This window comes from Oncorhynchus tshawytscha, linkage group LG10, assembly GCF_018296145.1.
Source record: "Oncorhynchus tshawytscha isolate Ot180627B linkage group LG10, Otsh_v2.0, whole genome shotgun sequence".
NCBI lineage: Eukaryota > Metazoa > Chordata > Actinopteri > Salmoniformes > Salmonidae > Oncorhynchus > Oncorhynchus tshawytscha.
In genome coordinates, this window is record NC_056438.1 from 39353778 (window position 1) to 39365934 (window position 12157).

At 42.3% G+C, this 12157-nt stretch overlaps 1 protein-coding gene across 1 annotated transcript in view; it reads right to left on the minus strand.

The window, feature by feature from the left end:
- The window catches only part of kcnq3 (potassium voltage-gated channel, KQT-like subfamily, member 3), a 155909-nt gene extending 144069 nt beyond the window's left edge, over positions 1–11840 (minus strand). The window contains exons 1-2 of the mRNA XM_024419916.2: positions 11547–11840; positions 10567–10932 (exon numbers count right to left, since the gene is read on the minus strand). Coding sequence (XP_024275684.1) covers positions 10567–10871 — 305 coding nt within the window. The 5' untranslated portion in view covers positions 10872–10932; positions 11547–11840. The remainder of the gene's footprint in view (positions 1–10566; positions 10933–11546) is intronic.
- Between the last annotated feature and the right edge of the window lie 317 nt (positions 11841–12157).

Below are 12157 nucleotides of genomic sequence, written 5' to 3' on the forward strand. Positions count from 1 at the left end.
AAAGTTCACTCTTCCAAAAGGGTTCTTCGGCTATCCCCATTGGATAAACATTTTCGATTCCAGGTAGAACCCTCAGTGGTAAGTGTTCTACCTGGAACCAAAAAGCGTTCTTTAAAGGGTTATCCTATGGGCACAGCCAAATAACCTTTTGAGGCTCTAGATAGCACCTTTTTGTTGTAAGAGTGTAATTCATCTTCTGAGCAGTGTGTGATACTATGGTAGTGTTAAAGAGGAACTGACACTGTTTTATTCAAATATGTTCATACACACTACCTCCCCATCAAGGGTTTTTCTTTATTTTTACTATTTTCTACATTGTTGAATAATAGTGAAGACATCAAAACTATGAAATAACACATATGGAATCATGTAGAAACCAAAAGAATGTTAATCAAAATATATTTTATATTTGAGATTCTTCAAATTGCCACCCTTTGCCTTGATGACAGCTTTGCACACTCTTGGTATTCTCTCAACCAGCTTCATGAGTTAGTCACCTGGAATCCATTTCAATTAACAGGTGTGCCTTGTTAAAAGTTAATTTGTGGAATTTCTTTACTTCTTAACGCGTTTGAACCAATCTGTTGTGTTGTAGTGTGGTTAGTGTGAAACCATAGTGTGGTTTCTAAATGTATATGGCAAGGTAAGAGATCGTGGATGATAAAATGTAACTTACAAAGAGTGAAATACGTAGGAGGACTATCCGTACCAAACTTTAAATTGCATTTCCAGATACTAGCATTTTGTCCCATCCTAAATTGGTTTAGACATGATTGTACTGCCCCCTGGCTGAGTATAGAGAGAAATATGGTGTCTCCTATTGCTATAAATTGAATAAATCAGAGACGATTACTGCATGCAGGAAGCACTGCCACAAAAAAAAGATGTTGGCTAATTAGATGGCATTCACCTCACTCTCTCCCAATTTGCCACTGGTTAAAGTTACTATTAGAAGTTATAACATTCTAATAATAGACAGCGAGAATGAATGGAACAATTGAGGCCTGGACAAATATACTTGACTAAAGAATGATCTCAGCTAAAGCCCAACACGTACAAATACAAACTATAAAAGCCCAAACATACAAACAAAATACAATTGAAGTCGGAAGTTTACATACACCTTAGCCAAATACATTAATTCCAGTAAAAATTCCCTGTCTTAGGTCAGTTAGGACCACCACTTTATTTTAAGAATGTGAAATGTCAGAATAATAGTAGAGAGAATGATTTATTTCAGCTTTTATTTATTTCATCACATTCCAAGTGGGTCAGAAGTTTACAAACACTCAATTATATTTGGTAGCGTTGCCTTTAAATTGTTTAACTTGGGTCAAACATTTCAGATAGCCTTCTACAAGCTTCCCACAATAAATTGGGTAAATAATGGCCAATTCCTCCTGACAGAGCTGGTGTAACTGAGTCAGGTTTGTAGGCCTCCTTACTCGCACACACTTTTTCAGTTCTGCCCACAAATTGTCTATAGGTTTGAGGTCAGGGCTTTGTTATGGCCACTCCAATACCTTGACTTTGTTGTCCTTAAGCCGTTTTGCCACAACTTTGGAAGTATGCTTGGGGTCATTGTCCATTTGGAAGACCCATTTGGAAGACCCATTTGCAACCAAGCTTTAACTTCCTGACTGATGTCTTGAGATGTTGCTTCAATATATCCACATAATTTTCTTTCCTCATGATGCCATCTATATTGTGAAGTGCACCAGTCCCTCCTGCAGCAAAGCATCCCCACAATATGATGCTGCCACCCCCCGTGCTTCACGGTTGGGATGGTGTTCTTCGGCTTGCAAACCTCCCTCTTTTCCTCCAAACATAATGACGGTCATTATGGCCAAACAGTTCTATTTTTGTATCATCCGACCAGAGGACATTTCTCCAAAAAGCACCATCTTTGTCCCCATGTGCAATTGCAAACCGTAGTCTGGCTTTTTTCATGCCGGTTTTGGAGCAGTGGCTTCTTCCTTGCTGAGCGGCCATTCAGGTTATGTCGATATAGGACTCGTTTTACTATGGATATACAGTGGGGCAAAAAAGTATTTAGTCAGCCACCAATTGTGCAAGTTCTCCCACTTAAAAAGATGAGAGGCCTGTCATTTTCATCATAGGTACACTTCAACTATGACAGACAAAATGAGAAAAAAAATCCAGAAAATCACATTGTAGGATTTTTAATGAATTTATTTGCAAATTACGGTGGAAAATAAGTATTTGGTCACCTACAAACAAGCAAGATTTCTGGCTCTCACAGACCTGTAACTTCTTCTTTAAGAGGCTCCTCTGTCCTCCACTCGTTACCTGTATTAATGGCACCTGTTTGAACTTGTTATCAGTATAAAAAGACACCTGTCCACAACCTCAAACAGTCACACTCCAAACTCCACTATGGCCAAGACCAAAGAGCTGTCAAAGGACACCAGAAACAAAATTGTAGACCTGCACCAGGCTGGGAAGACTGAATCTGCAATAGGTAAGCAGCTTGGTTTGAAGAAAACAACTGAACAAGGCAGATGCGGTGCGACTTCACCATCGGGTGGAAGACGGTGTCCCCTCTCTCTGGTCAGCCTCACCGGAGGAAAGGAAGGAGAGAGCATGGGCCGTGAGAGGCAGACCCTCTGCTGCTCTCTCCCTCCCTCCCTCCACTGAGACGAATGCATTGTTCAAAACGGAAAGCGTTCAAGACAATTGAGAACCCCGAAAAAGAGATCCGACTGGGAAAAATCGTTTCGAATGGTCATCCAACCCAGAAACTTGGGTATCATTTTAGATCTATGGCTTTCCAACCTGAAGATCACAGACATCATTATTTGGTTAAAGGATTTTTAAGCCTTGAGACATTTGTATGTGCCATTCAGATGGTTAAATGGGCAAGACCAAATATTTAAGTGCCTTAGAACAGGGTATGATTGTGTTTGCCAGGTACACTGGTTTGTGTCAAGAACTGAAACGATGCTGGGTTTATCATGCTCAACAGTTTCCTGGTGATTGCGCACTTCTTTTTTGTTTATTTTTTCCTCTTTACATACTATATTTATTGTTACTTTGTCATTTTTGGGATAGTGTGTGTATATTGATGAGGGGGAAAAACTATTTAATCCATTTTAAAATAACTCTAACGTAACAAAATGTGGAAAACGTCAAGGGGTCTGAATATTTTCCAAATGCACTGTATGTATCGAATCATCTTGAAAGTTAGCTTGCTAATTCCTTGATCCTGCTTTGTAGTACACCCCTCTGTCCTGCACTGAAGTCAAGCCTCTGAACACCTCAACTCATGCCTCAAATAATCACTGCTGTGATTCCTTCCCAACACTAAGTAGCCCTATCATTCCAACTCCCCATAATGTTACTATAAATGTCTTTATTCAAATGTTTTGGTTAAAATGACTTGTCTTTGGTGGTATTTTAACACGCAGACGTCTGCGTCTGATCCGCACCTATACCGTGGGTCTCCCACCCTCCTATTTTCCAAGTCACCAGCCTCTTCTTCCATGTGAAGAAGGCACGTAGCTCAAATGTTTACTCTAACTTGCTCTAGCGCACACTTTTTGGGCTCTATGCACTCTCACTTTTGTAAAAATAATAATAGTTTTGAGTCGGAATAATGTTTTGGCCAGTACGCTTCCAGCATCCCCTTTTTTTTAAATAAACATCCGTTACATGCCATGATGAAAACCAAGTAAGGAAATGCCCTGCTTGGTAATTGCAGTCTTTCCTTTTCCAGTAAAAGGAAAGACTTCCATATTAGCAAGGCATTATATAGTCATCTCTACTCTGAGAGCATAGGCATTGGGAGCTGTCTGCCAATGAGTGCACCAGTTTGTCTGCATGCCAAGGATCACTATACTGATCCAGGCTAGAACTGCTGATGCACAACGTCTCTCCCTTCCTCTATCTGTATTTGTCCATCCTGTTCCTCTCCCTCTCTCGTTTAAGTGTATGCACCTCTAGTCTCTCGTAACATGAGTCTGTGGAGCAAGAGTGGGTTTCAAATCAAATACAATTGTATTTGTCACATGCTTACTACGGGCCCTCCCCAACAACACAGAGAGAAAAATAGAAAAATATCAACATAAATACACAATGAGTAAAGAACGATAACTTTGCTATATACACACACACACACACACACACACACACACACACACACGAGGTACCAGTACTGAGCTGATATGCAGTGCTGTGAGTTTATTAAGGTAGGTATGTCCATATAGCTAGTAGGGGTAAAGTGACTAGGAAACAGAATAGATAATAAAACAGTAGCAGCAGTGTATGTGATGAGTCAAAAGAGTTAGTGCAAAAAGGGTCAATGCAGATATTCCCGGAAGCAGAGCAAACAGTCTATGGCTTGGGTGGCTGGAGTCTGACCATTTTTAGGGCCTTCCTCTGACACCTTCCTGGTATAGAGGTCCTGGGTGGCAGGGAGCTTGGCCCCAGTGACGTACTGGGCCATACGCACTACCCTCTGTAGTGCTTTACAGGGCACAAAAGAAAATAAACCAAGCATCACACAGTTCTGCTCCCTAAATTCCCTTTTCCGTCTCACTCACTCAATTGCATTCTGTCTGTCTGCTAGCTTCACACGCACGCGCTGTGTGTGTAAAGAAATTAATGCTTAGAAAAAGGTATTTAACTGATGGGATAGGGTTAGGCGAAAGGTTAACAGTGTGGCTAGAGTTAAGAGTAAGGTTTAAAATCGAATTTTAATCAGCAAAATTGTAGAAACAAGAATGGTTTATGACTTTGTGGCTGTGGTAACTAACGTTAGCGACAACCCTACTTTGCGAACTGCTAGTGGCATTTAGAATTCGTTAGCCTAGGCTATTAGCCCCCTAAAAATAGACAGTTCCACACTGAAAATATGCAAAAACATTAGTTTGATAAAGACAAAGTGCGTATTTTCATCAGTCATTAAGCCTAGGCCTACTCACCAGACAGATGTCCTGGCCATAATTCATCCCATGCAGTGTTCAATGTACAATTGTTCATCCATGTAGAAAATTCCAAGGAAAAAGCATAATAAACTCAATCGAACATCTGTATATCGAAAAGACTTTGTAACACTACAAAATGGTGTCTTTCAACTTGCCAATTTGAGCACCGTTTCAAATAATCACCTGAGTGGGTTGATTCACTGTTGTGGTCATCCTGTCTGGGTTGGCGCCCCCCCCTTGGGTTGTGCCGTGGCGGAGATCTTTGTGGGCTACACTCAGCCTTGTCTCAGGATGGTAAGTTGGTGGTTGAAGATATCCCTCTAGTGGTGTGGGGGCTGTGCTTTGGCAAAGTGGGTGGGGTTATATCCTTCCTGTTTGGCCCTGTCCGGGGGTGTCCTCGGATGGGGCCACAGTGTCTCCTGACCCCTCCTGTCTCAGCCTCCAGTATTTATGCTGCAGTAGTTTATGTGTCGGGGGGCTGGGGTCAGTTTGTTATATCTGGAGTACTTCTCCTGTCCTATTCGGTGTCCTGTGTGAATCTAAGTGTGCGTTCTCTAATTCTCTCCTTCTCTCTTTCTTTCTCTCTCTCGGAGGACCTGAGCCCTAGGACCATGCCCCAGGACTACCTGACATGACTCCTTGCTGTCCCCAGTCCACCTGGCCATGCTGCTGTTCCAGTTTCAACTGACCTGAGCCCTAGGACCATGCCCCAGGACTACCTGACATGATGACTCCTTGCTGTCCCCAGTCCACCTGGCCATGCTGCTGCTCCAGTTTCAACTTCCACCTGACTGTGCTGCTGCTCCAGTTTCAACTGTTCTGCCTTATTATTATTCGACCATGCTGGTCATTTATGAACATTTGAACATCTTGGCCATGTTCTGTTATAATCTCCACCCGGCACAGCCAGAAGAGGACTGGCCACCCCACATAGCCTGGTTCCTCTCTAGGTTTCTTCCTAGGTTTTGGCCTTTCTAGGGAGTTTTTCCTAGCCACCGTGCTTCTACACCTGCATTGCTTGCTGTTTGGGGTTTTAGGCTGGGTTTCTGTACAGCACTTTGAGATATCAGCTGATGTACGAAGGGCTATATAAATAAATTTGATTTGATTTGAAATAATTACTGAAAACAACTGTTCCAGCCACAGTACTTTGTTCCATTTTATTCTGTTGTATTAAATCATGTTTTATACTATAAAATAGGTGTTCCCTGTGATAAGGGCTCTGGAAATAAGATCGTCTTATCTGCTAAACTAACAGAACAAGTCTATGCCATTGCACAGCCATTTTTACATTTTAGTCATTTAGCAGACACTCTTATCCAGAAGGCATTGATTTTCATAACAATCCCCCTGTGGTAATCGAACCCACAACCCTGGCATTGCACGCACCATGCTCTACCAACTGAGCAACACAGGACTACTTTATAATATAACCAGTTGATGTTAAGTGCCATTTATTGAAACTGTGTTTTTTTTATTGACTCATTTATTTACTACATGACCCAATATGCATTGAACAGGTTTCCACTGCTCCAGAGTCCAATGGTGGCAAGGTTTACACCATTTCATGGTCGAATTGCTGCAAAGAATCCACTACTAAAGGAAACCAATCAGAAGAAGAGACTTGCTTGGGCCAAGAAACACGAGCAATGGACATTCGACCGATGGAGTCCAAATTTGAGATTTTTGGTTGCAAACGCAGTGTCTTTGTGAGACGCAGAGTAGGTGAACAGATGATCTCCGCGTGTGTGGTTCTCACTGTGAAGCATGGAGGAGGTGTGATGGTGTGGGGGTGCTTTGCTGGTGACAGTCTGTGATTTATTTAGGTTCAAGGCACACTTAACCAGCATGGTTACCACAGCATTCTGCAGCGATATGCCATCCCATCTGGTTTGCGCTTAGTGTGACTATGATTTGTTTTTCCACAGGACAATAGCCCAACACACGTCCAGGCTGTGTAAGGGCTATTTGACCAAGAAGGAGAGTGATGGAGTGCTACATCAGATGACCTGGCCTCCACAATCACCCAACCTCAACCAAATTGAAGAAACTCAAATATATTTAGATTTGTTTAATACTTTTTTAGTTACTACATGATTCCATGTGTTATTTCATAGTTTTGATGTCTTCACTATTATTCAACAATGTAGAAAATAGTAAAAATAAAGAAAAACCCTTAAATTAGTAGGTATGTCCAATTTAGCAATTAGGATTCATCATCTGTAAAGGTTGTGATAAATTAGCCATGGTTTCTCACTTTTAGCATATAGATAAATGCGCACATTTTTTTTCAGTGCCTTTGTTCTAAAAATAAGGGTACTCAGAAAAAAGAAATCAGGCGAGTACTTGAACAGTCAAAAAAGGTCACATGCCTGTCCAGTCTCAGCATTGACTCCTGTCAAAATAAAGGTTAAATCAAATTTTAAAAACACACGTGCGTGAACACACACATACACACTCCTACCACAATTGCGAAGTGCAAAGACTTCAGTCAATGACCACAAACACACGCTAAACGTACCATAGAGCGCACACAAACTCTTCTTGACTCTACCATACACACACTCCTGATGCTACCACATAGGACCCTAACAGATGCAGTCCTGAGCCTAACACACATATATAAATGTGACCCTGCAATGGACCACACATATAGTTCTCACCTAGGCACAAACGAGCAGTGCTTGACTTGCACTGGAATAGGTGCAGGTACTGTTTATACTGAGGTGCAGGAGCTCCACAATACTTTTGAGCTAACATTCTATAAGAGGAACAGGAGCTCAAGCAGTAGAAAATTTGAGGTGCCGGTACTCCGCTCCAGTGAGCTCCTACCCAAGTCAAGCACTGCAAATGATCTCCCTCGCCCTCCATTTGGCAAATCTGACCATATTTCTATCCTCCTGATTCCAGATTACAAGAAAAAATGAAAGCAGGAAGCACCAATGACTAGATCAATAAAAAAGTGGTCAGATGAAGCAGATGCTAATATGTTCCAGGATTCCTCCGATGGCATTGAGGAGCACACCACCTCAGTCATCGGCTTCATCAATAAGTGCATAGACGACATCGCCCCCACAGTGACTGTACGAAGCAATGGATTTCAGGAAATATCTGCACTGATCTAAAGGCTAGAGCTTCCGCTTTCAAGGCGCGGGATACTAATCCGGACACTTATTAAAAAAATCCTGCTGTGTCCTCAGACGAACCATCAATCAAGCAAAGCGTCAATACAGGATTAAGATCAGATCCTACTAAATTGTCTCTGAGCTTGAAAACTATTACGGACTACAATGAGAAACCCAGCCGTGAGCTGCCCAGTGACACGAGCCAACCAGATGAGCCAAATGCCTTTTATGCTCGCTTCGAGGCAAACAACACTGAAGCATGAATGAGAGCACCAGCTGTTCTGGACGACTGCGTGATAACACTCTCAGTAGACGATGTGAGCAAGACCTTTACACAGGTCAACATTCACAAAGAAGTGCTTTGAAAGGCTGGTCATGGCTCACATCAACAGGTATCTCAGATACCCTAGACCCACTCCAATTTGCATACCGCCCCAACAGATCACGCAATCTCAATCGCACTCCACACTGCCCTTTCCCACCTGGACAAAAGGAACACCTGTGAGAATGCTGTTCATTGACTACAGCTCAGCATTCAACACCATAGTGCCCTCGTAGCTCATCAATAAGCTAAGGACCCTGGGACTAAACACCTCCCTCTGCACATGGATCCTGGACTTCCTGACGGGCCACCCCCAGTTAGTAAGGGTAGGTAACAACACGTCTGCTACATTGATCCTCAACGCCAGGTATGGTAACTGCTCGGCATCTGACCGTAAGGCGCTACAGAGGGTAATGCGTTCGGCCCAGTACATCACTGGGGCCAAGCTTCCTGCCATCCAGGACCTCTATACTAGGCGTTGTCAGAGGAAAGCCCCAAAAAATTGTCAGAGACTCCATTCACCCAAGTCATATATTGTTTTCTCTGCTACCGCATGGCAAGCAGTACCAGAGCGCCAAGTCTAGGACCAAAAGGCTCCTTAACAGCTTCTACCCCCAAGCCATAAAACTGCAGAACAATTAATCAAATGGCCACCAGATTATTTACATTGACACCCCCCCCCTCCATTTGTTTTTTACACTGCTGCTACTCACTGTTTATTATCTATGCATAGCCACTTCCCCCTACCTACATGTACAAATTACCTAAACTAACCTGTACCCACGCACACCAACTAGGTACCCCCTGTATATAGCGTTGTTATTGTTATTGTGTTACTTTTTTATTATCCTTTACTTTATTTGGTAAATATTTTCTTAACTCTTCTTGAACTGCACTGAGTTACAGCATTAGGCTAAGATCAAGAATGGTCATGAGAGTCAATTCCCTAGAGCAGGGATGGGCAACTGGTGGAACCCGGACCCCCCTTTGTAGGCCCACGGACCAATTTCACACAAATTGGGTACTCAGTCTGGGTCTCAACTTACTGTTGAGTGTTAGAATAATAGAATACACAAGGTGCAATTTCAAAAATGTGGTTGTGCATCAGCAGTCACTCAGTTAGCCTATGTCAACTAAATGTTTAGCGGCCAGCTATCTAAAATTGTAGTAAGCATGGTCGAATTACTGACCAGGGTGGAGCCTATTGATCATCTGTTATCATTTGCCTCCATTTTATTGCAAAATGTGTAGAACTACATGAAATTAGCTGTAAAACTGCTAATGTTTTTCTCCTCTCCATAGCAAAATGTTTAGAATTGCAGCAAACTTGCTTTAAAACAGAAAAATGTTCACTATGCCCCATGTCAAAATGTGCAGAAAATTAACTTTAAAACATTTTTTTAAAGTATCTCTGCTTTCACGAGGGGGTCCACTAAAATGTTTTGCTAACAAGGTGAGGGCATGGACTGATGTGGATACGCAGACCCACTGCGGCGCCTCATGATGAGTTCCATTTCTTTGTGGCCCCCACCCATCAAAGTTGCCCATCCCTGCCCTAGACTATTGGATCTCAAATGAAATGGTGACCATTTGCTTTTGGGTTTGGGGCATCCATCCCCTTTAGGTGTTATTTTGTTGTCCTCTGGTGAAACAAACATCTTTCATTGACTTAAAAACAACCACTTCTCCAATTAATCTAAATTAAATGATTACCAGAATTACATACACACAGTTACTCATCTGTGAAGAGAGTTGTGACATGGAAAAACACATGAAAGCAGAACCATACATTTTTACAAAAAGACTGGCGTAAAAAAAAAAATATTAAATTGTGAGCGCTAAGTCTTGGAAATGGTGGACTACTTATACTCAAATTACTTGGGCGAGACTGATAAGTGAGACACTTGAGATGCTCTGAGCATATAATGCTGTCTACCTCCATTTTTATCTTAGGGCAATAATTTTTACATAAACGGTTTGGATATTAAAATTAATAAAATTGACTTGACATTGGATTATTTTCCAAGGTGTGAGCCAGGTGTGCTTTTTTAATATTTCTATCCAGAGACTTTTCTCAGCAAATGTTTCAAATTGAAATACTGTAGAACAAAGGGAACAAGTTATGTATGTGTGTGAGTAAAACAGACTTCACATAGATATTTTGGTTACTTACACAAACGCGTGGTACAGTAGCGCCCATCCTCTCGGTCTCTCCAGGGCATCATAAATAAGGGTTTGAATTCTCCGCTTCCTGATGTTATTCCGCTTAACGGGTCGCGTGTACCCCAGGGGCGTCTTGGCCAACAGTCCAAAACCCTGCGTGCTCCTTTTGAAATCTTCCCGACCCGGAGCCACCAACAAGAGAGCTCCATCTTTATCCACCCCAGCCTCTTGGTCCAAGTCCACGGGCAGGGCTGATGTCTTTTTGTCCCTCTGCTCCTCTGAACCGTTAGCAACATTTCTGGACCTGATCCCCATGTTCACTCGTGATCCTTGGCGCCTCGCTTATGGAGATCTGGTATGAGCCGCATGTCATGATCTGAGGGGATAAATCAAGATGACTTCAGCAGAGTGTCATTTAAGGATCTGGTCCCCTTCATAAAAGGTGGTGCTCCTCAGTCTGACTGGAGAGAACATAAAGGGTGTGTGTATGTAATATATATATATATATATATATATATATATATATATATATATATATATATATATATATATATATATATATATATATATATATATATATATATATATATATATGGGGGCTATAACTACTTTGCACACTTGACAATGCATGAGTGAATAGCTCATGCAATTGAATAGCTCAGCTTATTCAATTGGGTGCTGTGTTTGCAGCCAAGGCTATCAATTAGGAAGCGTGCCAGCGTAGGTTATTAATGCCTAGTGATGAAACAATAATGTAGCCATGAATGGAAACATTCGACCACATTAAGAAGATTCGAGCAACAATTGCATGGCATGTTATTTCATAACCCTTAACAGACTGTCACCAGTTAATAGGCTACTACACCTTGTATTTCCATCGCTAAAATGTGAAAATAACTGATAGAAAAACATAGGCTCGGCGAGCTCACAACACTGGCTAAATTATCCACGAGGGACGAGACGTCCACAGGGAGTTGACCCGTAGCCTACCCGTGCTCCAAAGCCGACTGCTCCCGACAAAGCATGATTTATGTCGCGGCTTCCTCCTTCCAGTCTACACCTGCCGCTCCCGATAAAACCAACGCTGTGATGAAAGGTGGGGTACGGATGAGAAGTCTTGCGTGGAGGAGGAGAAAGGAGTCGATACGGAAATTGAAGCATCAACGACACAAGGTAAAGATTCCTTTTTCTTACAGTGGCGAGAACAAGTTGCCTGGCTACCCAGACGATCCGTTAGGCCACGCCCACGGACGTGGAGCGCGACAGAGCAGCGGTAGAATTTAGTGTGAAACGTCAGGCTAGCCAGAACCGACGTCTGTACGTCTTCAACCTGGGCTGCAGCACAGGAGACTTCTGGAGCAGGGGATGCATTGCTGACATCGCATCCCCGACCGCTTTTGCACGTCCGCACAATTATGTAAATATTACATGATTATCAAATTAGATTCGGCACTGCCTATGTATTACTTTTATATTGTGTTAATGGTTCGTGATAAGCAAAGCAAATTGTAATTAGGAATTTTATAGGCTCCTGAAGTAATACAAAAAATATATATGGACGTCTGTGGGCGCAAATAGGATTTGCAACACCCACTGGGCAT